Genomic DNA, 25707 nt, shown 5'->3' on the forward strand with positions numbered 1-25707 from the left:
ACGAACCAACTCAGTCAAGTGTAGCAGAATCACCTTTGTGTAGACTATGTGAAAAATAATGTGAGACAGTTAGGCATATAATTAGTGGATGTTCAAAACTGACCCAAAAGGAGTACAGAGCATGCCATTACAAAGTGGTGGTGTGAATACACTGGGAGTTGTGCAAGAAGTATGGGCTAGAATGTTCCAAGTGGTATGACCACCAACCTTTGCCAGTAGCAGAGAATGATCAAGTGAAACTCATATGGGATTGCCAATATACACAGACAAGAAGTTGTAACATAATCAACCAGACATCACTCTCCAACAGAAGGAGTCTAAAGAATGGACCTGCATTGACGTAGCTATACTTGCTGACCAGAATATTGTGAAGACAGAGAGTGAGAAAGTGAGGAAGTACCAAGACCTAGCATTCAAAGTGAAACAAATCCATAGAGCATGAAAAGTGAGTGTGGTTGGAACCATTTCAAAGAGAGCGATATTCTGGCAACAAAAGCTGCAAATACCAAACTTTGTAGGAAATATTCAGTTGGTAGCAATATTTAGAACGGCTCATGTGTTAAGAAAAGAATGTTGCATGACTTATCTGGTGGATGGAGCTGAGACATGACACAGATAAATCTGGAGAAGCTAAGTGATTGAATGAATGATGACAATGATGATGATTTTTTTTTTACTACATTAAGGACAGCACAAGACAGAACATTGTGTGTATGTGTGTGCATGTGTTTTGATGTGTAAATAGGTTTAACAAAAAAAACAGATAAAATAAAATACATTTTTACAATGATTGAATATTGACAATGAGTCAATAGGGAGGAAATGTTCAAGGGCTGCTCATGGAAAAACCCCATAAAACTATGTGTGTCCTGACTTCTGGGGCAGATACTTTTTCTTGGTTCTTTAGCTCCGATTTACATGCGTATGCTCGGGGTAGGCCCATTCACTTGCACCATGCTTGCTACTATCATCCACTTTTCCACAAAGTGGCTGGAAGACAACACTTCCCTCTCCACTCTTATTTTCCTTTTCGAGTGAAACTTGAAGAAGTTGATGAGAGATTGACCAAAGAGGAAAGTGTTTGTGTTCAGCACCTCTAATCGTGTCCAACATACAATACAACCTCTTTCACCAGGGCTACCAGTTACGTAAAACTGCCGGCCCTTTCCGGTTAAAAGAAAGTGGCAGAGCAATCTTCACAATGGATTCAGTTGACAGCTGGATCCGTCCTACACATGATAGCAGGGTGTTCAACATAAACCCACAGGTCAGCAATGCACGGGCACTGGATTAGTGCGTACAGGGTAGTTTCATCACCCTGCTCACATTTCGGACATGCTCAGCTGATGGCACTTCTCTACCTATAGAGTTTATCTTGAACTAGCAAATTTCCAGGTAGTACTGCCAGGCCAGGGATTCCTGGAGGTTATCCATTATCCCTGGGCTGAAAGTTTTCCGAAAGAAAGCGGCAAGTTAATCATCTTCAATGCCCAGGCTCTCTCCAAAAATGTCATCGTGCTTTCTCCTCACTAATCTTCTATAGAATGCTAATGTAGATTTTCCTCCTATTGCAATGGTCGAGTGGCTCAGTACAGTGAGTGCTTGAAAACAATTCCACTTTCTAAGTGCTCTCTCTCAGTCTCTGCTTGACCTAGGACTGCAGCTCCATCAAGGAGACAAGTTGGGGTAACATGCATCTAGCAAATGACAACCACACCTGTTCACCGACAAGGAAGCACTGGAGATGTCATAGCTTCATTAATAATAATAATAATAATAATAATAATAATAATAATAATAATAATAATGATATTAATAATAATAATAATAATAATAATGATGATGATGATGATAATGATAATAATAATAATAATAATAATAATAATAATAATAATAATAATAATAGCATAATTTCTAGGTAACTAAAAAATTTTAAACTTCGTATACTGGTAGAATGTGTTTATGAAACATCTTTTTCTCTTGACTTTATTGAGAAAATTCTATAGTTTGTTGGGGTTTTTTCTTCAATTTCTGCAATTTCAACCAATCACTGACGTCTATTGAGGTAAAGAACATTCTGTGCCGTATGAATATGTCCCTCGTTTAAGAAACAGATTGGGTTTATTTACATTTGTGAAGAAAAAAAGATACCCTTCCCCCCACCCCTAATCCTAACCCTAAAACAGATTGAAATGCAATAGATCGATACTAGGGTCATAATTATGGGTGACAATTTCATATGACACCGCTAGAAAAAAACTGCCGTTCAAACCGAAAAGATCCGACTTCGATAAAATTCAAACCGAAAGCGTAAAGCTGGGAGAAATGTCGCGAAGCATTTTGTCCGGCGTGTTAAAAGATTCTGCCAGCTCGCTGCCTAATGATAGTAATGAAAGGGATACAATGTGTTTATGAATGAATGAATGAATGAATGAATGAAAATCTTAAAGCTTTCACATGTAAATAAAACAAGGGAGCTAACTCCGAATATTTAAGTGAAACTACCAAAATGGCAGAACACGCTGCGCATTTAACTAACACCACGTCAAATAAAAGACCGTCAATATTCGAAATCCTTGCACAGGATAGTCTAAACAGAGTAATACAACCAGCAGTGAAACGTGCCGTGCGGGTAAGAATTACGTCTCTCTTTATGGTTTTTCAGATTCCTTACAAGCAAATTTTATAAGTTGTATCGATGAAATTAGTGACTTTCTGTGTGTGCGAATAGTAAATAAATAGTCTATAAAATAAAACTGTTCATTTTGGGGCCTGGATATGAGAAGATATTTTTACATTTCGATTGCAAATTTAGTTTAGAAAATCTCGGTTCCGAGTTCAATTCCTGACGTGACACAATTTTATCCCTTGTTCGTTTCCCAAGGAGTCAACACTTGGCAATTTCTTTGATCGACCACACATTCGTTACTTTGTGTCTATTGTAGAAAATATTTAATCTGTTACTGTTGTTTATTTATTAATATTTTAACATCTGAATGAATATATGTATATATATTTCGGTGTTGTATTTGTTTTTTTAAGTGACGCTCTGAGATCGTGTGTTGAAAATGAAAGAATTAAGAACACGTATTATTATCATTCGTTTTATTATGTTATGGTATTACATACTGTAAAGTGGCGAAAACTTTTGTGGTACGATTACTATCTGGTCGCTGGTAATAAATTTCTTCTGGATATGTTCAAAGTAAACTCAGTTGTTAACATTCTCACTAGTTTAGGAGAGCCTTCGAAGGTCATGGGTAGTATTTGCTGTTTATTGACACAGATTTACACACACACTCCCGCGCGCACTGTATTTAAATCACGCCCGTTAATTTTGTTTGCATTGAAGGAAGGCGGGTTCAGTTCGTTAAGAGCCCTCGTCGAATGTAATAAGGCTACATTTCGGACAGTACTCCTTACCGGAGAAAGGGAGTTGAGAAGGGCCGTGTCTAAAATACCAGAACACATATTAATTCACAAAGCTTATTAATAACTTCAGTTTAAATGCAAACACAAATTGAAGTGTACACTAACTCTACTAGTGTATTTCTAAAAACACGCTTCCTAAATAAGTACTTGATTGTTTAAACTTCGATATTTCAATTGCTTACATTGATAAAATCGTCGAATATGTACATAAGCAACGACCCTCACTCCTACGTAGACACGACATGTCACGTTCGACTGATTACAAAACATCTTTTTATATACATGATTACTAATTAAAAGGAGTTAATTACTGTTTTGTGGCATACGACGGGGTGCTGAAAAGTTAAAGAAAAAACAGGAGGATCAGCTAATTATGATTTTATTCAACATATTCCCCTCTCTCATATTTACACACTTATTGCAGTGGACCTTCAGTTTTTCTAAGCCCTGTGAAAGAACTTGGAAGGTTGAGCCTCTAACCAGGCCTCTCGCGGCACCCTTAAAGTCAGGAACTTTTCAGCACCCCCATCCCACCTTGTATTTACGAACATGAAATAGCACACCCTGGAGTTTTGTGGATATTCAGGGATTTCACACGTGTAATGTAAATAATAGGCGCAGGAGTGGCTGTGTGGTACGTAGCTTGCTAACCAACCACATGGTTCCGGGTTCAGTCCCACTGCGCGGCATCTTGGGCAAGTGTCTTCTGCTATAGCCCCGGGACGACCAATGCCTTGTGAGTGGATTTGGTAGACGGAAACTGAAAGAAGCCTGTCGTATATATGTATATAAATATATATGTATGTGTGTGTGTGTCTGTGTTTGTCCCCCTAGCATTGCTTGACAGCCGATGCTGGTGTGTTTACGGCCCCCGTCACTTAGCGGTTCGGCAAAAGAGACCGATAGAATAAGTACTGGGCTTACAAAGAATAAGTCCCGGGGTCGATTTGCTCGACTAAAGGCGGTGCTCCAGCATGGCCGCAGTCCAGTCAAATGACTGAAACAAGTAAAAAGAGTAAAAAAAAAAGAGTAATGCTTTATGGGCTAGAAAGTAAACCTATGACTATGATAACGGCGGTCGTCGTTTTACATACATTTATTTGCCTGGTAGCCTTAGAAAAAGAGGTTGTGCGATGGACCAGATTGAAAGAGGAAGAAAGATACTTACCTCTTTAATCAAGTCCTCAACATTTTCTAGTTTCACTTGATAAAGGAAAGTGGGGGTGGGGTGGGGGAAATGCTGCTCCCCCAGCAGTTTTGTTAAAAAGTAGGTGAACATTGCAAGAATTGTCCGAGTGAACGGGCCTATTCTAGGCATGTGCCCTAGTGATCAGGGCGACCATAATTTTTGTGGGTTCTCCACGAGCAGCTCTAAGAAGTTTCCTTCATTGTTATAATTATATTTTGTTACTTTCTACACACCTTTTATGTAACCCCACATTATATGTTTTTGTGAACTCTTAGCGGTAAATAAAGAAAACATCATCATCATTATTATTATGGCTTTAAAAATATAGAGTAAACATGGTCTGTAAATTTTTGTCTTAATATCAGCGATTCAGAATCTTTAAAAATGAATTTTTTCTATAATATATATATATATATATATATATATACTGAGGGACCTAAATCCAAAGCTGTATAAAAGCGGAGATAGATATATAAGTAGGTAGATATGTATGTAGACAGATAGATAGGTAGGTAGGTACATGCGTACATACATAAGTAGGTAGGTAGAGAGATGGGTAGGTAAGATAGATGAGTAGATAAGCAGGTAGGTAGGTAGAGAGATTGATAAGCAGGTAGCTAGCTAGATAGATAGATAGATAGATGGATAAATAGATAGATAGATGAATGGGTAGGTGGATAGATAGATATATAGATAGATGGTTGATAGGTAGATAGAATAACAAACAAAAAGATAAGAAGGAAAGCTTCTAACAACATTTGAAGTTCTCTCCTTTCCTTTTTCTTTTCTTATTCTACTTCTGTATCACATTTTTCACGCAAATTATAAAGCTCTTCTTACAAACTTTTTGGACCATCAGTGTCAGACTACTTTACTGTTATTTTGCACAGTATAGTAATAACAAACCTAGGCTAATGTACAGGTACTCTGTATTTCATTTAATCATTTAAGTAAATTTAATACTTGTTTAATTTAGAATGTGTTAACCAAACTGACCACCCCAAGTTTGGAAAAATCAGTAACCAAAATGGCTTTCGGACTGAAGGCTCCTGAAAGTCAGTGTTGTACCTACACATGCACACTCATTTCAAATGCAAACGAAATATATGCCAAGAAAAGTACCTTTTATATTTATAAAATAACAATATCAACCAAAAAGGAAAGAAAAAAGCAAGCAACAGTAAATCCTTTCAATTTTATGAGTTCCTTGATTTGAATATAATTCCAAGGCCAGAAATTTGGTGGGGGGTGGGGGTGAGGGCCTAGTTGATTACATCAACCTCAATACCTGACAGGTATTTATTCTATCCCCCACCCCCAAGAATTGAAAGGCAAGATCAACCTTGGTCACATTTGAATTCAGAACATAAAACCGGAAGAAACGACACTGAGCATTTTGTCCAATCCACTACTCAAATCTTGATTTGAGTAATACAATTTGAGTAATACAAAAATAATAGACGTAAAAGTAAGACGTGTAATTTAATCTTTGGATTATTATTAAGTGGAGTCTTTTGTTTTTTTCTTTTACTTTTTTTTTGTTGTTGCTCTAATTAACAAGAGTTCATGCAAGAATGAGTTTTTTTTTTTTTCTAGTTATTCTTATTGATGTGTTCTTAGTTATTTTCAGAAAATAAGATGTTAAACACTTGCAGTGACTCGGTGTTGTAGGAAAAAAGATTTGGGGGTAGGTAAATTAAAGTAATGTAATTATCAATTAGATATAATTTTGTAACTGATAATTGTTATAAAGAGATTCGGTTGTTCAATTAAATGAATTTCTTCTTCATTGCTATAGCATTGAATTGACTAAATGTTCCACAGATTGTTCTTCATTTTATGTTCACTTTTCATGGTGAGATAGGCCAGTTGATCTGCCAGGTTCAGGGTCCGACTGTAGTTTTTATATACATATAAAAAATGACCATCTTGAAATGTGTGTGTGTGTAAATGTATATATGTATATGCGTGTATAAGTATATGTATATATGTATGTGTGTGTGTATATAAGCAGATAACCCAAGGATGTGAGAGGCAAAAAGTTTTAATATTTCCATTGAGGTTACAGCTGTTTCATAATTTACTCTGAGATACATCATTAACTTTGATGCAAGACAGAGTGGTCATGATTGGATTAGAGTATGACCCAATACTGAATAAGCTACACAACAACAACAAACCAACAGTAGAGCTTCTACACTATCAGTTTGCTTACTTGACATAGCAATCAACAGTCTTTTAACCATTTTGTGACCAACCTGTCTGAAACTGCCCCAGTTTCTTTGATACTAACTCCCTGTTTTAGAATGACCTTCCCAGAGAATTTCATGCTAGTTTATATTCTAAACACCAGCTTAATAGTGACAACATTATTTTACCAAATTCTTCATTACTTTCAAATTTAATTGAAACAAAGACAGTGCATTTCAATCGAAATTTAGTAACATAATGGTTAATTCCCATGTGAGATATCTTAGAAAAAAAAAAGTCATGATGTAATATTGTTACATTATGCCTGTAAACAAAAATATATAAATAAAATGCAAAAGACTGGATGGTCATGGTTAGAATGCTTTTGATCATAAGTGTGATGGATCTGGGTTTAGACAACAACAATAGCATTGAAAATTTATAAACCCTACCTTGTTGGATAGGTAGTAAGAAAATAGAAAGTACTGCGTGAGGTGTTCCGTGTTAAGCATTGGTAGCCATTTCTGAAGTATTTATAATACCAATAAGCAACAAAACTATTCATCTTTAAATATCTCCATTTATTAATTTTTATTTTTTATTTGTTGTTATTTTTATTCTCCTTTTTTGTTTTTACGTTTTTTTTTATCCTTTTAGCTTAAAATGAGAGGAGATTATTTCTTCGTTTGTCTTGCCAAATATTCAAGATAATTATTTCCTTTGTGCTTTTCTAGCCTTAACTTTTGATTATGTTTTCATTGTTTTATTATTTTTCTTACTTTTTTATTGTATCTTTTTTTTTTTTTTAATTTATATTTTTCTCTTTTTCATTTGTCTAATTTCCTCTTTTTATTCTCTCTGCTTTACTCTCAGATCAATAGATCATTGATTGAGTAAAAGTACCACCAGGTGATTAAGGTGGAGAACTGATATAATGAACCAAGTAAATAAAGTGTTATCAGACACCATTTAATAATAGGTCAGGAGTTCGTAACCTTCTTATGTATTTTCTTGCCTCTCTCTCTCTTTACAACAGAAACTTACCTTTAGGAGTTTTCAGTAGATTTAACTCTCAGCAATAGGTATCAAATTGCCAGGGAAAATTGCTGCTGAGCTTCAGATATTTAACTAAGAGGAAAAACTATTAAATTGTCTGAGAATGTCGCCTCTGGGCCTCAGCTGACTTAACTGTCAGGAATAGGTATCAAATTGTCAGAGAATGATAGCTCTGATCCTCAGCTAACTTAACTTTCAGGAAAAGCTATTAAATTATATGTAAATGTTTACTCTGAAACAGTATGTAAAACAGTATGTCAGATGCAGCACAGAATTTTGTCAGTGAACAGGTCACGGTCTCAAAGCAACGAAAATATTTTGACAAATTAAATTTAAATGTTGAAGTGAATCTAACAGACTTTGTGTGTTTCTTAAATGCTTATAAACACCTTCCACGCTGCAATTGCTTTCGTTCCAGCACACGATCTCAGATCAAGTCACTTGCTATGCAAGTACATCTCTGTAATATATATATATACACATCTCTGAAATATATTATATATATATATATATATATATATATATATATATATATATATATATATATATATATAAAACAAATTAAATTTAAATGTTGAAGTGAATCTAACGGATTTTGTGTGTTTTTAAATGGCTTATAAACACCTTCCACGCTGCAATTGTTTTCGTTCCAGCACACAACCTCAGATCAGGTTACTTGCTATGCAAGTACATCTCTGAAACAGTATGTGAATGTTACGTAGGAAACGGTGTCAAATTGTCTGAGAATGTTACCTCTGAGCCTCAGGCCACCTAATTGTCAAGAATAAATATCAGATTGTCTGGAAATGTTGCTTGTGCATGACTGACTGGCATTCTTGCTAGAGATGATTTTTCCAGTTCAGTCTAATTCTGACAGTGGATTGATAGAATTGGTTGATTGACAGTCAAGATTCTTTGTAGTGTTTAGATGCATAATCTTGTTTTAGTCATTTGAGATGCTGGAACCTGACCTTCAAGAATTTAGTTAATCATATCAGACCTAGTATTTATTTCTGTTTGCTACTTTACTTGATTTAACTTCCAAACTAAGTTGCAGAACATGGGTGCAAAGACACTTTTATTTACACACACACATTCCTGTACCTACAACTCTTTATATTCTTGGTTCAAATCCTACCTTACTCAACTTTGCTTTTCATTGTTCACAGATCAATAAAATAAAGTACCGTATTTTAACGTGTATAAGGAACCCCCTAATTCCTGGGGCTTAAAATTTGGAAAAAAGGTTTTGTAAGGGATTATAATATTACCCATGTATAAGAAACTCTCTTATTTTTTAAACTTAATTTTTGACAAAAAAGGGTTCCTTATACATAGGTGCAGGAGTGGCTGTGTGGTAAGTAGCTTGCTTACCAACCACATGGTTTCAGGTTCAGTCCCACTGCATGGCACCTTGGGTAAATGTCTTCTACTATAGCCTTGGGCTGACCAAAGCCTTGTGAGTGGGTTTGGTAAATGGAAACTGAAAGAAGCCCATTGTATATATATATATATATATATATATATATATATATGTTTGTGTGTCTGTGTTTGTCTCCCCACTGCCATCGCTTGACAACTGATGTTGGTGTGTTTACTAGGCTTACAAAGAATAAGTCCTGGGATTGATTTGTTCATTTAAAGTCGGTACTCCAGCATGGCTGCAGTCAAATAACTGAAACAAGTAAAAGAATAAATATGAGAATACGGTACTTGTCAAATGTTGAGGTTAAATACCTTGGACTATAACTTCACCCAACAAAAAGAGAAGAAACATAGATGTAACTTATTCTTTTATTTGTTTCGGTCATTTGACTGTGGCCATGCTGGAGCACCACCTTTAGTTGAACAAATTGACCCCAGGACTTATTTTTTGTAAGCAAAGTACTTATTCTATCGATCTCTTTTGCCGAACCACTAAGTTACAGAAACGTAAACATACCAACATTGGTTGTCAAGTGATAGTGGGGGACAAACACAGATATTTACATAATATATATATATATATATATATATATATATATATATATTATATATATATAATATATATATCGACGGCTTCTTTCAGTTTCCGTCTACCAAATCCACTCACAAGGCTTTGTTTGTCCGGAGGCTATAGTGGAAGACACCTGCCCAAGGTACCACACAGAATACAAAGGCTGTAACTAATAACAGCAAGTCATTTTGTCCAACACTTTAATGATTCTGCCAATGTACTTATTATAAATCATTAGAATAAGGGTTTCAAATGTTGGTACAAGGCCTGCAATTTTGGGGAAGGGTATAAATCAATTACATCAGCCCCAATGCTCAACAGGTGCTTATTTTATCAAAATTCCAAGGAGATGAAAGGCAAAGTCAACCTTTGTAGAATTTGATCGTAGAACTTTAAGAGATATGCAATGCCACTAAACATTTTGCCTGGCGTGATAATGATTTTGCCAACTTACCACCTTGATGAATTGTTATAATAATAATAATAATAATAATTATAATTTTTATGAAAATATTATTTAGTTTAATGTGAGTGAAAAAAATGTGAGGAAAAAAAACGGAAATTTTGGATATTTCAAGATCTTTATTTAACATTGAACTTTCAATTTTGTAGGTTTTTGCAGAGCAATTTCCAGACAAGTATGGATGGCTTATAACATATTTTAATGAGATATATGCTTGCCTGGATCTCTTCATTCAGAATTATTATTTATACAGATATGGTATGTAAACACAGTTATAAAATTCTACAGCTCTACTAGACTAATATGTATATATGTATATGAGTGTGTGTATGTGTGTGTATGTATATATATCTATATATGAGTGTGTGTATGTATATATATCTATATATGAGTGTGTGTATGTATATATATCTATATATGAGTGTGTGTATGTATATATATCTATATATGTGTGTGTGTGTGTGTGTGTGTATATATATATAGAGAGAGATAGAGAGAGGGAGAGAAAGAGAGGCAGGGTAGATATCAGAATAGTGATTTGAGACAAATTCATGATGGTTTCCAGATGTTAGGTTTCTGTTGGTCAGCTCAGGTCATGTGGTGTTAAAGCTGTGGAAGTGGCACCAACCATCTTTTTTATTCTCAGGGCAATGTTCTTGGACAGGATGTTGTCGTCACTTTGGCAGCCGGTTGTGGCATAGTGTATTCAGCAAAATCAGTTCCTTGTATTGAGTACCAGACTTCGGAGAGTGGGTCAGTAAATTCCCTCGTCCTTCACATGAGGTATTAACATTTTAGGGAAAATGGTTTTTACATGAGAGTAACAAATTTGATGGTGTTGTGGGGATGTGTGAAGTTGGATGATCAACAGGGATAGTTTATATCAGTTGCAGGAATTAAATATCCTGCCCTTTGTGTGGGACAGCCAGGCTTTGGATGGTATATCTGGAATGTCAGCTGCCAATGGCTTGAAGTACATTAACAGGGTGTACCTCTGGTGGCAGCAAAATGATAGTTCATTCTTTCTGTTGATAGATACTGTTGGTAGATTGGTGAAGTACGAGTAGTCTTTCACTAGTCAGAGTTGGCAATTGCAAGTTGAAGATGAGTAAGGAAGGGAAACCATGTCAATGATACTCCATTTGATGTTGATGAAGTTGTTCTGATAGTCATGGTGTCTTCAGATAAAATGGGACAGGGAAGTAGAGTTTTCCCTATCCTTGCATCTGCAGGAGTGAATATGTTCTGTATACCTTTCCCTAAAATCATTAGTTCTTGTATTTGTAATGTTTTATGATGCCATCAGATGGTGTGAGGGTGGCTCTATAGACTACAACCTTTAGAGTTACAAACTTGTGGGGAAAATTGTATATGTGTGTGTTTGTGTCCGTTGTATTGTATGATGTTTGAAGCAATATCACCTAAGCAGGAGTAACTGACTTTAACATTGTGGAGATTGAAGAGTTTATAATAGCTGTGAATTCTACCCTACAATTTTTTTTCTTTTTATCAATATTTTCAATTTGTAATTCTTTTTACTAGGTGGATCATTTACAGAACAGTTTTATGGAATAAAACGTATAACAAATAGTGAAAAGACTCTTAAGCATCTCCCGAAGAATGTTCATTTAAAGTCTCTATTATTTTTGGTATGTCACTTCATTTTATTTGCTTTTTAACTTCCTTCTTGATCCTCTTTTGGGTTTTTCTCTCTCTCTTTTTTTAATTAATGTGTTTAATTATTTGTCCAAATTCAGTTCTATCTTTTTTATTTCTTTTTCTATTTTGACCCTTTAGATTATTGTCATATTCAAAAGCATGGTTATGTGGTTAAAAAACTTGTTTCCCAACCATAAGGTCTTGGGTGACACCTTAGGCAGGTGTCTTCTACTAAACCCTGAGTCACTCAGAGTCTTGTGAGTGAATTTGGTTCATGGAAGCCAAAAGAAACCTAGCATATATAATTATTATTATTATTACTACTACTACTATTATTATTATTATTATTATTATTCCTCATCTCTTAAATATTGTACATTATTAATGTCACATATTTAATGTATGTGCTCTGTTTATATGCATTTCAGTTGTAGTACTTCCTCCAGGGAAACTTCCTTTAAGACATGGACTGTTAAAAATTTGAATTTTGTTTTTTGTTTTACTTGTGCAGCACTCTTTCACATCAATGGATATATATTATGCTATCTGTATATATCTCAGACCAGTTTGAATTAATTTCAAGGGTGATTTGAATATACGGTACTATTGAGCTGAAATAACAGCAAAATATAGATATCCACCATTCACATTTGCCTGTAGGGTGATTTATTTTCCCTGGCTTTGAGGTATACTGTTTTTCTTAAAACTTGATGTCTTAGAGAGACTTTTCCCTGGACAAACTATTCTAGTTGTAAAGCATTCAAACAAAACTCATATATTGAGCATGTGACATCAATAATATATATATATATATATATATATGCTTACGGCCATATCACTTTGAAAACACCGGTTCTCGTCTGATCACCGAAGTTAAGCAACATCGAGCCTAGTTAGTACTTAGATGGGTGACTGCTTGGGAAACCTGGGTGCTGTAAACGTCTCTCTATCAGGCGCAGGAGCGACTGTGTGGTAAGTAGCTTGCTTACCAACCACATGGTTCCGGGTTCAGTCTCACTGCATGGCACCTTGGGCAAGTGTCTTCTACTATAGCCTCGGGTCAACCAAAGCCTTGTGAGTGGATTTGGTAGACGGAAACTGAAAGAAACCGTCGTATATATGTATATGTATATGTGTATATATATGTATGTATGTATGTGTGTGTGTTTGTACTCCCAACATCGCTTGACGACTGATGGTGGTGTGCTTATGTCCCCGTAACTAAGCGGTTTGGCAAAAGAGACCGATAGAATAACTACTAGGCTTACAAAGAATAAGTCCTGGGGTTGATTTGCTCGACTAAGAGGCGGTGCTCCAGCATGGCTGCAGTCAAATGACTGAAACAAGTAAAAGAATAAAAGAATAGTAAAAGAATATAAATGTGTGTGTGTGTACCCTTGTCTTGACATAATGTGATGATTTAAATGAGCACATAGCCTTTTGCCCTTGCCTGATCAAGTAAGTCTGTAGTTCTGATTGAACATCATGTGTACATCCATATAGAGCACCCAACAATTGCAAGGCTGAATTAATTTTTTTTTTATTTTTTACTTTGTATCTTTTACTTTTTACTTGTATCAGTCATTAGATTGTGGCTATGCTGGGGCACCGCTTGTAAGAACTTTTAAGTCAAACGAATCAATGACAGTCCTTACTCTGTTTTTAAAGCCTGGTATTTATTCTGTTGGTTTCTTTTGTCAAACTGCTAAGTTACAGGAACATAAACACATCAACACTAGTTGTGAAGCAGTAGTTGGGAATAAATACAGATAGACACACACACATACACACATGCAATGGGCTCCTTTCAGTTTCCGTTTACTAAATCCACTCACAAGACTTTGATTGGCTTGAGGCTATAATAGAAAACTGTCCAAGGTATCACACAGGAGGATTGAACCCAAAACCATGTGGTTAAGAAGCAAGCCTCTTACCACACAGCCTAGTCCTGATCTAGCAGACTACTAGTCAGTTGTCATGTAGCCGCCACATTATACTGAACACTGACATGTCTATGCCAGTATCCTATTATTCCAAAATTAAATTGTCTTTTGATCTTGTTCCAATTTATTTCTTTAGGTAATTGTTCCATACGTCAGAGAAAAATGGAAACTCAGTTATGAATATTTCAAAGAAAGTCAGCACCAGCATACACCTAGCATTTATAGACAGGTGAGTTTTCCTTTTGTCTTAAAAAAATTTCTGGTTCTCTGCATTTTTTAATTGCATGTGTGACATTGGGGGTGGGGTGGGGTGGGGCGTACTATCAAACTTGATGCAGAACAAATATCTCATGAGATATTTTGTTTGTAAAGGATTGGTTTTTTAGTTGTTTTTATATCCTTTGCTGATACACCTCTGAAATCACACATAGATATGTGTGTGTGTGTGTGTGTGTGTGTATACATCATCATTATCATTAGCATTTAATTTTTTCATTTTCCACATTGGCATACTTTAGATGGTTTTGATAGGCGCTGGCAAGCCAGAGAATTTTGGCATAGTTTCTATAGCTGGATGCCCTTCCTAACACCAACCACTCCACAGAGTTTACTGGGTGCTTTTTACATGGTACCAAAACCAGTGAGGTCACCAAGTAACTTGCAAAGCTACAAAACCATCTTCTAGTTATTGTTAGCACAACTGTGTGTATGTATGTATATATGCCTATATATATATATATACACACATAATGTGTGTGTGTGTGTGTGTGCATTTATGTATTTGTTTTGCAAGATTCTTGATGTGTAATCATCATCATCATCACCATCGTTTAACGTCCACTTTCCATGCTGGCATGGGTTGGACAGTTTGACTGAGGACTGGTGAGCCAAAGGCTGCACTAGACTCCAATCTGATCTGGCAAAGTTTCTACAGCTGGATGTCCTTCCTAACACCAGCCACTCTGAGAGTGTAGTGGGTGCTTTTACATGCCACCAGCACGAGGGCCAGTTTGGTGGTTCTGGCAACGATCACGCCCAAAAGGTAATTTTTATGTGCTACCTTGCATAGGAGCCAGTCCGGCTGCACTGGCAATGATCACTCTCAAATGTTGTTTTTCACATGCCACCTGTGCTTTTTATGTGCCACCGGCATGGGATCGTGTGTTGAAACAGATAATGTTATATTTTGGGGGATGATCAGTTGCAGGTATGTTGATATCAGAAGGGTTAAGGACAGATGAGGGTGTAAATCCCAACATCTACAATGTTCCTGTAAAGTGCAGCAGCCCCATGTAGCCAATAAATGAAGATGATAATTATTTTTTTTATTTTGGCACAAGGCCAGTGATTTTGAAGGGGGTGGGTAAGTTGATTATAATAGCCCTAGTTTTTTTGTGTGTTTTCTGCCTTTAATCCTCCAACGTGGAGTATAGGCCACTTATAATTGAATTCCATGTCACATAATTTTTTGCTTCTGTACTTATCCTCTGCCATGAATGTCCCCCTTTCTCTAGTTCCTTTTGTGTTGATCTCCACCACGAGTTCTTAGGCCTACCTTTCTTTCTATATCCATCCGGATTCCACTGTAAAGTACTTTTCACTACATTTGGTGTGTCTTTTCTAATTGTGCTACCAATCCACTTCCTCTCTTTCTTAAATATTTGCTCCCTAATCGAAACTTGATGTGTTTATGCATGTATTTGTAAGGGTGGCCACTTAACAGAATCATCATTTATCCACAGCTGTTGGTGCATAATATTCTTATGATCAACATTTACTCATTTCTGGCAAGCTGTATACTGCCCTCATTAATTTAGTTTAGTGGTCAGTTTCATTTTGTGATATAAGAAAAAATTTGGTTTGGCAGAAAAATTTATGATAAAATATGTGTTGAAAAAAATGGTTGAGTAACTCTTGAATGCAAATTCTAAGTAGTATAGTTCCTTTATTTCTTAAATAGTTTTGAAATAATTCATCTTAAATTAATGATCTTGATGAAAAAAAACGTAATTTTGAAAACCATGTTGAAATTGGCTCATAAGATAAAACAATATGGGACAAAATGTGGCCAGATTGAAATGCAAATAATGCTTGGTGTCAACTTTTAATCACTACTGGTATGACACCGACTTTCTGGACACCTCTGGTTTGGAACCTCTTATAATCCACACTAATTTATTAGCATGAACTACAAATTCCCATGCCTACCAGACTAATTCATTGAGCAGCCTTGTTTCATAATACTTTGCACAGTACTGCATTAATAAACTTGTAGCATTGACACTAATATACAGGTACAAGGGAGTACTGAAAAGTTCCTGGCTTTAAGGGTATCATGAAAGGCCCAACCTTCTGAGTTCTTTTACGGGGCTTAGAAAAACTGAAGGACTGCTGCAATAAGTGTGTGAATCTGAGGGGAATATGTTAAATAAAATAATAATTAACTGATCATCCTATATTTTCTTTTATCCAAAACCAGGAACTTTTCATCATTCCCTCATAACTGTGTTTCATTTAATTCTTTAAGTAAATTTCATATTTGTTTAATTTAGAGGTGACCACACCTGGTTAGGAAAAATTGGTAATCTGAAAGGGCTTTGGAACCAAAGGTCTGTAGTATCGATGCTGTTCGTATATACCTCTATGATAAGAAAATTGGAAAATAAAATTCACTGTAATTAAGGTTAAATTGTGTAAAACTTGACAGAGTAGAACAAAATTTAGAAGGAAAAGTGAGCAAATTTGGATAAGAGTACTCCTGACGTATTTAAACCATCATATTTCTATGATATATAAAACAATTTTTTTATATGAATGTGAGCTTAAATAAAAGATTTTAATGTGAGAAATCTAATTCTGAAAATCTTGTCAAAATTGGTTCAGTAGAAAAATAGTATGAGGCAAAAAAAAAGTGACCATATTTAACAACAGTTGCTTATAAAATGAGTTTTCATATAAAAAAATTTTGTTTAATTAAGAAATCACACAGATTTTTAAGTCAGAGTTGTAGCTAAAAACCATGAGAGTTTATCTACATGTTCACTTTGGTTCACTTAAGTTTATCATTATTAATATTTTATCATTTCTCGTCATTAATGTTAATTTTTCCTTATCTATGCCAATTTCTTCCCATGTTTCAGCTTCATTGTTTGCTTTGACTTAATCATCATAATTTCTTTCATGTGCATTTGATCTTTAAACAAACTGACTCAAATTGATCATCCTTTGTCCTATTTCTCTTTCTTAAGCCACTGGTCATTGCTTCTGTACTGGCTCCTGTGCAGGTGGCATGTAAAAACACCTTTTGAGCGTGGTCGTTGCCAGAACTGCCTGACTGGCCCTTGTGCCGGTGACACATAAAAAGCACCCACTACACTTTCAGAGTGGTTGGTGTTAGCAAGGGCATCCAGCTGTTGAAACTTTGCCAGCCAGATTGAGCCTGCTGCAGCCTCTGGCTCAGCAGTCCTCAGTCAAACCATCCAGCTCATGCCAGCATGAAAATCGGACATTAAACGATGATGATGATGACTCCATTTGCATTAATTTACTTTCATTTCATTTTTACTTGAATCTACTCTATTATGTTCTTAATTTTGAGAGTGATAGAATTTTATTGGATATCATCATCATCATTTAACATCTGCTTTCCATGCTGTCATGGGTTGGACGGTTTAACTGAAAACTGGTAAGCCAGGGAGCTGTACCAGGTTCCAATCTGATTTGGCATGGTTTCTATGGCTGGATACCCTTCTTAATGCCAACCACTTCAAGAGTGTAGTAGGTGCTTTTTACATGCCACTGGTATGGGTGCCATTGACATGACACTGGCATGGATGCCATTGACGAGACACCAGCATCGGCCATGACCATAATCTCGCTTGGCTTTACAGGTCTTCACAAGCACAGTATGTCGCCAAAGGTTTCAGTTACCTGTCACTGCTTCCTTGAGGCCCAACACTCAAACAGTACTTTTTATGTGCCACCAGCATGGGTGCTAGTTCAATGAATTTAATAAATTTTGGCAACTAAGATACAATGTTGCCTGTAAAAAGAGTGGACTAGCAGGAAAAAGTTGGATGCAGGAATTATAATGTACCTTGGTTATTTGAACCTGAAAAAATGCAAAAGAAATGGAAGCTTCAAAATATATCATCATTGTTTAATGTCCGTTTTCCATGCTAGCATGGGTTGGACAGTTTGACAGGGGTCTGGGAAGTCAGGAGGCTGCACCAGGCTCCAGTCTGATCTGGCAGTGTTTCTACAGCTGGATGCCCTTCCTAATGCCAACCACTCCATGAGTGTAATGGGTGTTTTTTATGTGCCAGGCGAGGCTGGCAACAGCTACGATTGGTTGGTGCTTTTTACGTTCCACTGGCACGGAGGCCAGTCGAGGCGGCACTGGCACGGCCACATCCAGATGGTTCTCTTATGTACCACCGGCACTGGTATCACAACTACAATTTCCATTGATTTTTGATCGATTTCAATTTCACTTGCCTCAACAGGTCGTTGCAAGCAGAGTTTTATGTCCCAAGAAGGAAAGGTATGCATAAGTGGACTGGCTACATCCCAGGTAAAGGCCATGGGTTATGGTCTCACTTGTCCTGCCAGGTCTTCTCATGCACAGCTTATTTCCAAAGGTCTCGGTCACTCGTCATTGCCTCGGTGAGACCTAAAGTTCGCAAATATTTTAGTGAGGAAGCTTAAAAATATTGCAGTTTAAGTTGAAATTTTTAAAGAAAAGAGAGTATGAAATATGCAGATAAGGATGAGAAAAGTTTTAATAATTGATTTAATAGTTCTGAGTTTAATTAGCTAGATTATTAAATTATCTCATTAGAATATTTTTCTCTATCAGTTCATTACTAATATGCCATATTTTAATAAAATTAATGATATTTTTATTACTTCATATTCCACCTTGTTTGTGATATTTTCAAGCTTCCATCTCTGATTTCTGCACTTTTCCAGATTCAGTTAACTAAGAACATTTCCTGGTAGTTAAAGCAGTGGACCATTGTCTTTGGCTGTTTATTCTGGCTCTGTGTTCTGAGTTCAAATTGCATTGAATCTAACTTTGCCTTTCATCTTTCTGGTGCTGAGAGAATAAAATAAAGTAGCAATCAAATACAGCTTAATGTTGACATCTCTCTCTCTCTCTCTCTCTCTCTCTCTCTCTCTCTCTCTCTCTCTCTCTCTCTCTCTCTCTCTCTCTCTCTCCCTGTCTCTCTCTTTCCCTCTGCCCTCTCTCTGTCAGGATGTGGCAGTGGGACAGCTACTCAATATCTCTTGCTTCCAAGACAACCACTTACATTCCTTCGCTGTAGAGTGTGGTAGCTGGAGCTCTGCTATGTTCGGCACATGATAGTGGAGGTGGTGGCACCTCTGGCATACGAAGATGCATTGGTGTGCTATAAGTGCACCAGTGATTTTTTTTTTATTTGATTTCTTCTGTGACACAAAGTCACTAAGACTGAGAACAACTGTAGTTCTATGTCATCTCTGTCTCTCTCTCTCTCCCTTATACTCAGACTCCCTCAGTATACCTTCTCCTTCTCTCTCTCTCTCTCTCTCACTGTACATATTGTGTACTCTGTGCATGTGATTTTCGTACAGTGTGTTCATCAGCATAAGTAAAACTAAGGTTTATTTTTCCATTCTTCTGTTCTTTCAGATCAGAATTCATCCAATGAAGACTGCTCTGTTAAGTGTCTTTCCCCATATCAATGGATTGTGGGAATTCTTCATATTGTTGTTTGAACTAGGCTACATTTTCCAACATACAAACTGGTCATCTCCGGACCACTATTTCGCTGGTGTACAACTAGTAGCAGACTCTGAAGGAAATGACGTCTTCTCAAAAGCCGATTCTAAGAAGACAAATTTCCAATTATTGTTTTGTAGGTAAGAAATTACAAGTTTTACTCTCTTTTAACAATGTTTATATGGGTGCAACACGTGTGTGTGCATAGGTGGTCACTCTCTCTCTCAAATAAACACTTATGCACATCAACAAACATGCATATAGACACTCGTGCATATACATGCTCATGCACCTACACCTGTACACATTTATAGATACACACACACACACACACACACACACACACACACACACACACACACTTATACAACACATTTGTGTACTCTTTACTCTTTTACTTGTTTCAGTCATTTATTTGACTGTGGCCATGCTGGAGCACTGCCTTTAGTTGAGCAAATTGACCCCAGGACTTATTCTTTGTAAGCCTAGTACTTATTCTATCGGTCCCTTTTGCTGAACTGCTAAGTTCAGTTGTCAAGCAATGTTGGGGGAACAAACACACACACGCACATATGCACGCACACACACACACACACACACAGACACACATATACGACGGGCTTCTTTCAGTTTCCGTCTACCAAATCCACTCACAAGGCTTTGGTCAGCCCGAGGCTATAGTAGAAGACACTTGCCCAAGGTGCCACGCAGTGGGACTGAACCCAGACAAAGAGTCTCTCGCTCAGAGTGAAAGGTAGATTGTACGACGCATGTGTGCGAACTGCCATGCTTCACGGCAGTGAAACATGGGCTGTGACTGCGGAGGACATGCATAGGCTCAAAAGAAATGAAGCTAGCATGATCTGCTGGATGTGTATTGTCAGTGTGCACACACGACTCAGTGTAAGCACCCTGAGAGAAATGTTGAACATAAGAAGCATTGGATGTGGCATGCAAGAGAGATGTTTGCGCTGGTATGGTCATGTACTACAGATAGATGAGGAGAGCTGTGTGAAGAAGTGCCACTCCCAAACAGTTGAAGGAATCCAGGGTACAGGTAGACCCAGAAAGACATGGGATGAGGTGGTCAAGCATGACCTTTAAATATTGGGCCTCACAGAACCAATGCCGAAAGACCGAGACATCTGGAGATATGCTGTGACTGCGAAGATCCGGCAAATAAAGTGAGTTCATGACTGTATCCTAACCAGCCCCAGCCCATTCAAAAGTACTTTGGATCGTAGAGCGACCTGTTGTGCTTGAGGAGACCTATTGAGTCAAGTACATCAAAATGAAAATCTAATGGAAATTGTAGTTGTGATACCCGCGCCAGTGGCACATAAAAAGCACCATCTGAACATGGCTGATGCCAGCGCCTTCTTGACTGGCTTCCATGTCAGTGGCATGTAAAAAGCACCAACCGATTGTAGCTATTGCCAGCCTCCTCTGGCCCCTGTGCCTGTGGCACGTAAAACACACCCACTACACTCTCGGAGTGCTTGGCTTTAGGAAGGGCATCCAGCTGTAGAAACACTGCCAGATCAGACTGGAGCCTGGTGCAGCCTCCTGGCTTCCCAGACCCCAGTTGAACTGTCCAACCCATGCTAGCATGGAAAACAGACGTTAAATGATGATGATGATCCTTAATTCTTATTATGCAAGTGTTTGGGACGTAAATTAACCAGGAATTCCGATGGAGGGTTTTAATTTAGATCACTTTAAAATATGATTATATCATAGAAGCAGGTTCTGTTGCAGGTGTGTTGATATCAGAAGGGTTAAGGACAGATGAGGGTGTAAATCCCAACATCTACAATGTTCCTGTAAAGTGCAGCAGCCCCATGTAGCCAATAAATGAAGATGATAATTATTTTTTTATTTTGGCACAAGGCCAGTGATTTTGAAGGGGGTGGGTAAGTTGATTATATTAACCCTAGTTTTTTTTATTTGTTTTTTCTGCCTTTAACCCTCCAACGCGGAGTATAGGCCACTTATAATTGAATTCCATGTCACATAATTTTTTGCTTCTGTACTTATCCTCTGCCATGAATGTCCCCCTTTCTCTAGTTCCTTTTGTGTTGATCTCCACCACGGGTTCTTAGGCCTTTCTATATCCATCCGGATTCCACTGTAAAGTACTTTTCACTACATTTGGTGTGTCTTTTCTAATTGTGCTACCAATCCACTTCCACTCTTTCTTAAATATTTGCTCCCTAATCGAAACTTCATTTGTTCTTTGCCATAGCTCCATATTGCTTATGTGTTCAGGCCATCTAATTTTAAGCATACTATGCAAGCATCTCTTGATGAATGATTGTATTTGCTTATTTGTCTTAACGTTGTTCGCCATGTCTCAGCCCCATACAATAACACCGCTTTTACATTAGTACTCAACTGATACTTATTTTATCCACCCTGAAAGGAAGAACGGCAATGTCAACTTCATGGCCATTTGAACTCACAAACTCAGATCACAAAGCCAAAAAAAATACTGCTAAGCATTTTGTCCAATGTAGTAATGATTCTGCCAGCTTGCTGTCTTTATAAATTATAATGATGACGAAGTTTCAAGCTTAACTCTTCACCTGTACAAAAATGTCGAACATTTTTGTTAATAATTTTTTCTTGCTTTTTTTGTTTTTTCTGTTTCCAGTAATTTTTTTACAAGTTTCATGAATCTTCTGAAATACCTGTTCAAAATAACATCGTTTGGTTTGTCTACTGGGCTATCTGTTGCAGTATTTTTCCTTCAATTTCTGGATTACTGGTATAACACACAAAATAAAATGAACTCACCTGTTGCTCTGACAGCTCTACCTATCCCTCCAAAACCTGTGAAGGTAAGATTCTTTCTTGTTACTTTTGTTACTTGTTAATAATATGAATTTGTAGGAAGTTCCAACGGATTTTCGGATTTAGTTGATCTGGATCCAAAATCTATTTACCTGGTTTTTGGTCTGGGTTTTCACTTCACTTTTATTTCACAAGTCAGTCAAAGAGTTTATAGTAGTGACTTGACTTACTAGAAATAGCAGTCAAATACTACACAAGTCATACCTTCCTTCTTCTTTAGGTGACATGTCCAGAATGTAGGACATAGGTGACCATGTCCTGCCACAATCCTCTATTTTTAGTTTTCTGTAACAGTTCCACTTCCTGCTGTTCAGTACCACTTTCTTTTTACCAGTTTGTCAATCTTGGCATCCATATCATCCTTCTCCTTCCTCTGTTTCTTGTCCCTTCAGTCTTTCCGGTCATCGCTAAATTCTCCAGGCATTCTTTCCCCCATCACATTGGACAGTATACACCCTGATACACAAAAACGAAGGCTTTAATGAAAGGCTGGAACAACTTTTAATGGAAGGTCTGTTCACTCAGAGCTGGCCTGGAGGCTAAACAACAATTTGCAATTTTGTGCATTTTCTTTTTAACCCTTTAGTGTTCGCATTATTCTGCCAAAATTAATCCTTTTTTATCCACATTGCCTTGAACTAGTCAGGCATTATCTTGTAGCTATGAGATTTTGATGAGGTAGCTGTTAATTTTTAAAACGATATTGTAGGGTTGGTGTGAGAGACCAGATCTGGCCAGTTTGAACATAAAACAGGTAGAATACTTCTGGCCGGATATGGCCGGTTTAAATGTTAAAGGGTTAAATATTTCATCTGCCTGTGACTTTTACAAGTGAAATTGATGCAGATGTTCTTCTTGAACAGTTGACAGTAAAACATGAGCGTGGTGGTGGTGGTGGGGGGGTAGGGGGTAGGGAAGGAATTCAGGGTAACAAGAACTGAATGAAGGAGTTGGCATGGAATTAACTAAGGAGGACCTCATCATCATCATCATCGTCTAATGTCCGTTTTCCATACTGGCATGGGTTGGACAGTTTGACAGGCGCTGGCAAAGCCAGGAGCCGCACTGGGTTTCATTGTCTGATTTGACATGGTTTCTACAGCTGGATGCCCTTCCTAATGTGTTCTTGGTGCCTTTTTCCTTAACACCAACGCCAGTGCTTTTTATGAGGCACGATCATCCATTACTTAAGTGAGGTATGATGGTTATTCATTTACTGTTTTACTCTTTTACTTGTTTCAGTCATTTGACTGCGGCCATGCTGGAGCACCGCCTTTAGTCGAGCAAATCGACCCCGGGACTTATTCTTTGTAAGCCCAGTACTTATTCATCGGTCTATTTTGCCGAACCGCTAAGTGACGGGGACGTAAACACACCAGCATCGGTTGTCAAGTAATGCTAGGGGGACAAACACAGACACACAAACATATACATATATATATACGACAGGCTTCTTTCAGTTTCCGTCTACCAAATGCACTCACAAGGCATTGGTCGGCCCGGGGCTATAGCAGAAGACACTTGCCCAAGATGCTATGCAATGGGACTGAACCCGGAACTATGTGGTTGGTTAGCAAGCTACTTACCACACAGCCACTCCTGCGCCTATTTATTTAACACCTGCATTTCATGTTGGCATAAGTTGAGTTCCGATGTCAGCTTTGGCATGGTTTCTATGACTGGAGGCCCTTCCTAATGCCAGCCACTTTACAGAGTGTCCTGGGTACTTTTTTGCATGGCACCAACAGCATTGAGGTCACCAACTGACTTGCAAGACAAGAAAAGAAAGGATGAGGATGGTGAGGATGAATGAAAAAGGAAAAAAAGAAGGAAAAAGAAAAAGGTCTCCTTGACTATATGGGAGTAGTGGTTAGTATTTGAGAGGGGGAGGGGTAATGGTTCTAAGCCAGGTGTTGAGAGGCTGGAGTGTGGTGGAAGGACAAGCAGAGGTGGCTTGTGATAGAGATACAAGGCAGAGTAGTTGGGAAGCATGAAAGAGGACAGAAGTGGTGTCGGGATGTTGGAGCATCTCAAGAAGCAGTGGATTGTGGTGGGGGTAGGAGATGAAGGTAGAGGTACATGTAGTGAATGATGGAGGGAGATCTAGGAGTGGCTTTGGGGGCTGTGGCAAGTGAGATGTGGTGGTAGATGTGAGAGGGCATTGAAAATAATAGAAGGCATTAAAGATGGAGTACAATAGAGGGGAGCAATGGTTGAAGTCTCAAAAAGAAGGTGATTCATAGAAATAGTCTGGGCAGGGATGCTAATGGGAAATGGAAGCGGTTCAAGGTGGGGTTTGGGATGGGATATAATATTTCCCAGCTCTCTCAGATAATTACAACAGCCAAGTAGTATCATAGATAAAGAAGTAATGAGTGTTACAGGATTGAGATGTGGAGGAAATGCTTGACAGGGCAGAGAGAGAAGAGGAGCAGGACCCTGTATGTTCAAGCATAACAAGTGTGGGGTTTTAGGATATTATTTCTAGTGTGGAGGATGGGTTTTCTTAAGCACAGAAAATGGCTAATCATTTCAGTCGTGGTCATCTCTTCCATGATGTTCAACATCTTGAGATCAGCTTTCACTATTTTGTCCCACATCTTCTGCAAGTTCCATCCACTTAAAGGGATCAGCACTTTTTTATGCAAGCTCTCCTCATCCATATGCCTCACCACATGAGCAAACCAGCACAGTCTTCTCTCTTGCACACAACATCCAATTCCTCTTGTGTCTAATTGTTATCTGAGTGTATTAGCACTTTGTTTTACATGCAACTGACATTACACATTCAAGGGATGTATGTTCATAGATATATGTGTGTGTGCGTGTGTTTAAATGAAAAAATGCACAGGACATCACCAATGAGTGAAAAATATGTAAACACACAGCGAGAGATAAGTTAGGGACAAACTACCAAAAGATGTCTAACCCCTCCTCAGTTGTTGACTGTGATATTACTCCCTGTTTCATGCTTTTAACAAAACGACAGGAATACTTCATAAGACAGCAACATCCAAAAATTTTTTTAATATAAAATTTGTGGAGGATTAGGGCTTCAAACAAATGACACCAGAGTGTATGTACAGAAGTAAACTGTGGATGAAGACAGACATTAAGTGCCATTAGGCCAAAATGCATTGTAATGGGTAATGCCTGGGAGAA

At 37.5% G+C, this 25707-nt stretch overlaps 1 protein-coding gene and 1 non-coding gene across 2 annotated transcripts in view; both read left to right on the forward strand.

Annotated features, from left to right (window-relative positions):
- The first annotated feature begins 2398 nt into the window (after nucleotides 1–2398).
- Nucleotides 2399–25707, forward strand: part of LOC115222449 (peroxisome assembly protein 12) — a 28665-nt gene continuing 5356 nt past the window's right edge. Inside the window, exons 1-6 of the mRNA XM_029792641.2 lie at nucleotides 2399–2632; nucleotides 10476–10584; nucleotides 11869–11975; nucleotides 14065–14157; nucleotides 19603–19832; nucleotides 22346–22532. Coding sequence (XP_029648501.1) covers nucleotides 2510–2632; nucleotides 10476–10584; nucleotides 11869–11975; nucleotides 14065–14157; nucleotides 19603–19832; nucleotides 22346–22532 — 849 coding nt within the window. The 5' untranslated portion in view covers nucleotides 2399–2509. The remainder of the gene's footprint in view (nucleotides 2633–10475; nucleotides 10585–11868; nucleotides 11976–14064; nucleotides 14158–19602; nucleotides 19833–22345; nucleotides 22533–25707) is intronic.
- LOC115222722 lies at nucleotides 12808–12926 on the forward strand. Its single transcript, XR_003882754.1, has one exon. It is a non-coding gene; the product is annotated as a 5S ribosomal RNA (ribosomal RNA).

This window comes from Octopus sinensis, linkage group LG20 (assembly GCF_006345805.1).
Source record: "Octopus sinensis linkage group LG20, ASM634580v1, whole genome shotgun sequence".
Lineage (NCBI taxonomy): Eukaryota > Metazoa > Mollusca > Cephalopoda > Octopoda > Octopodidae > Octopus > Octopus sinensis.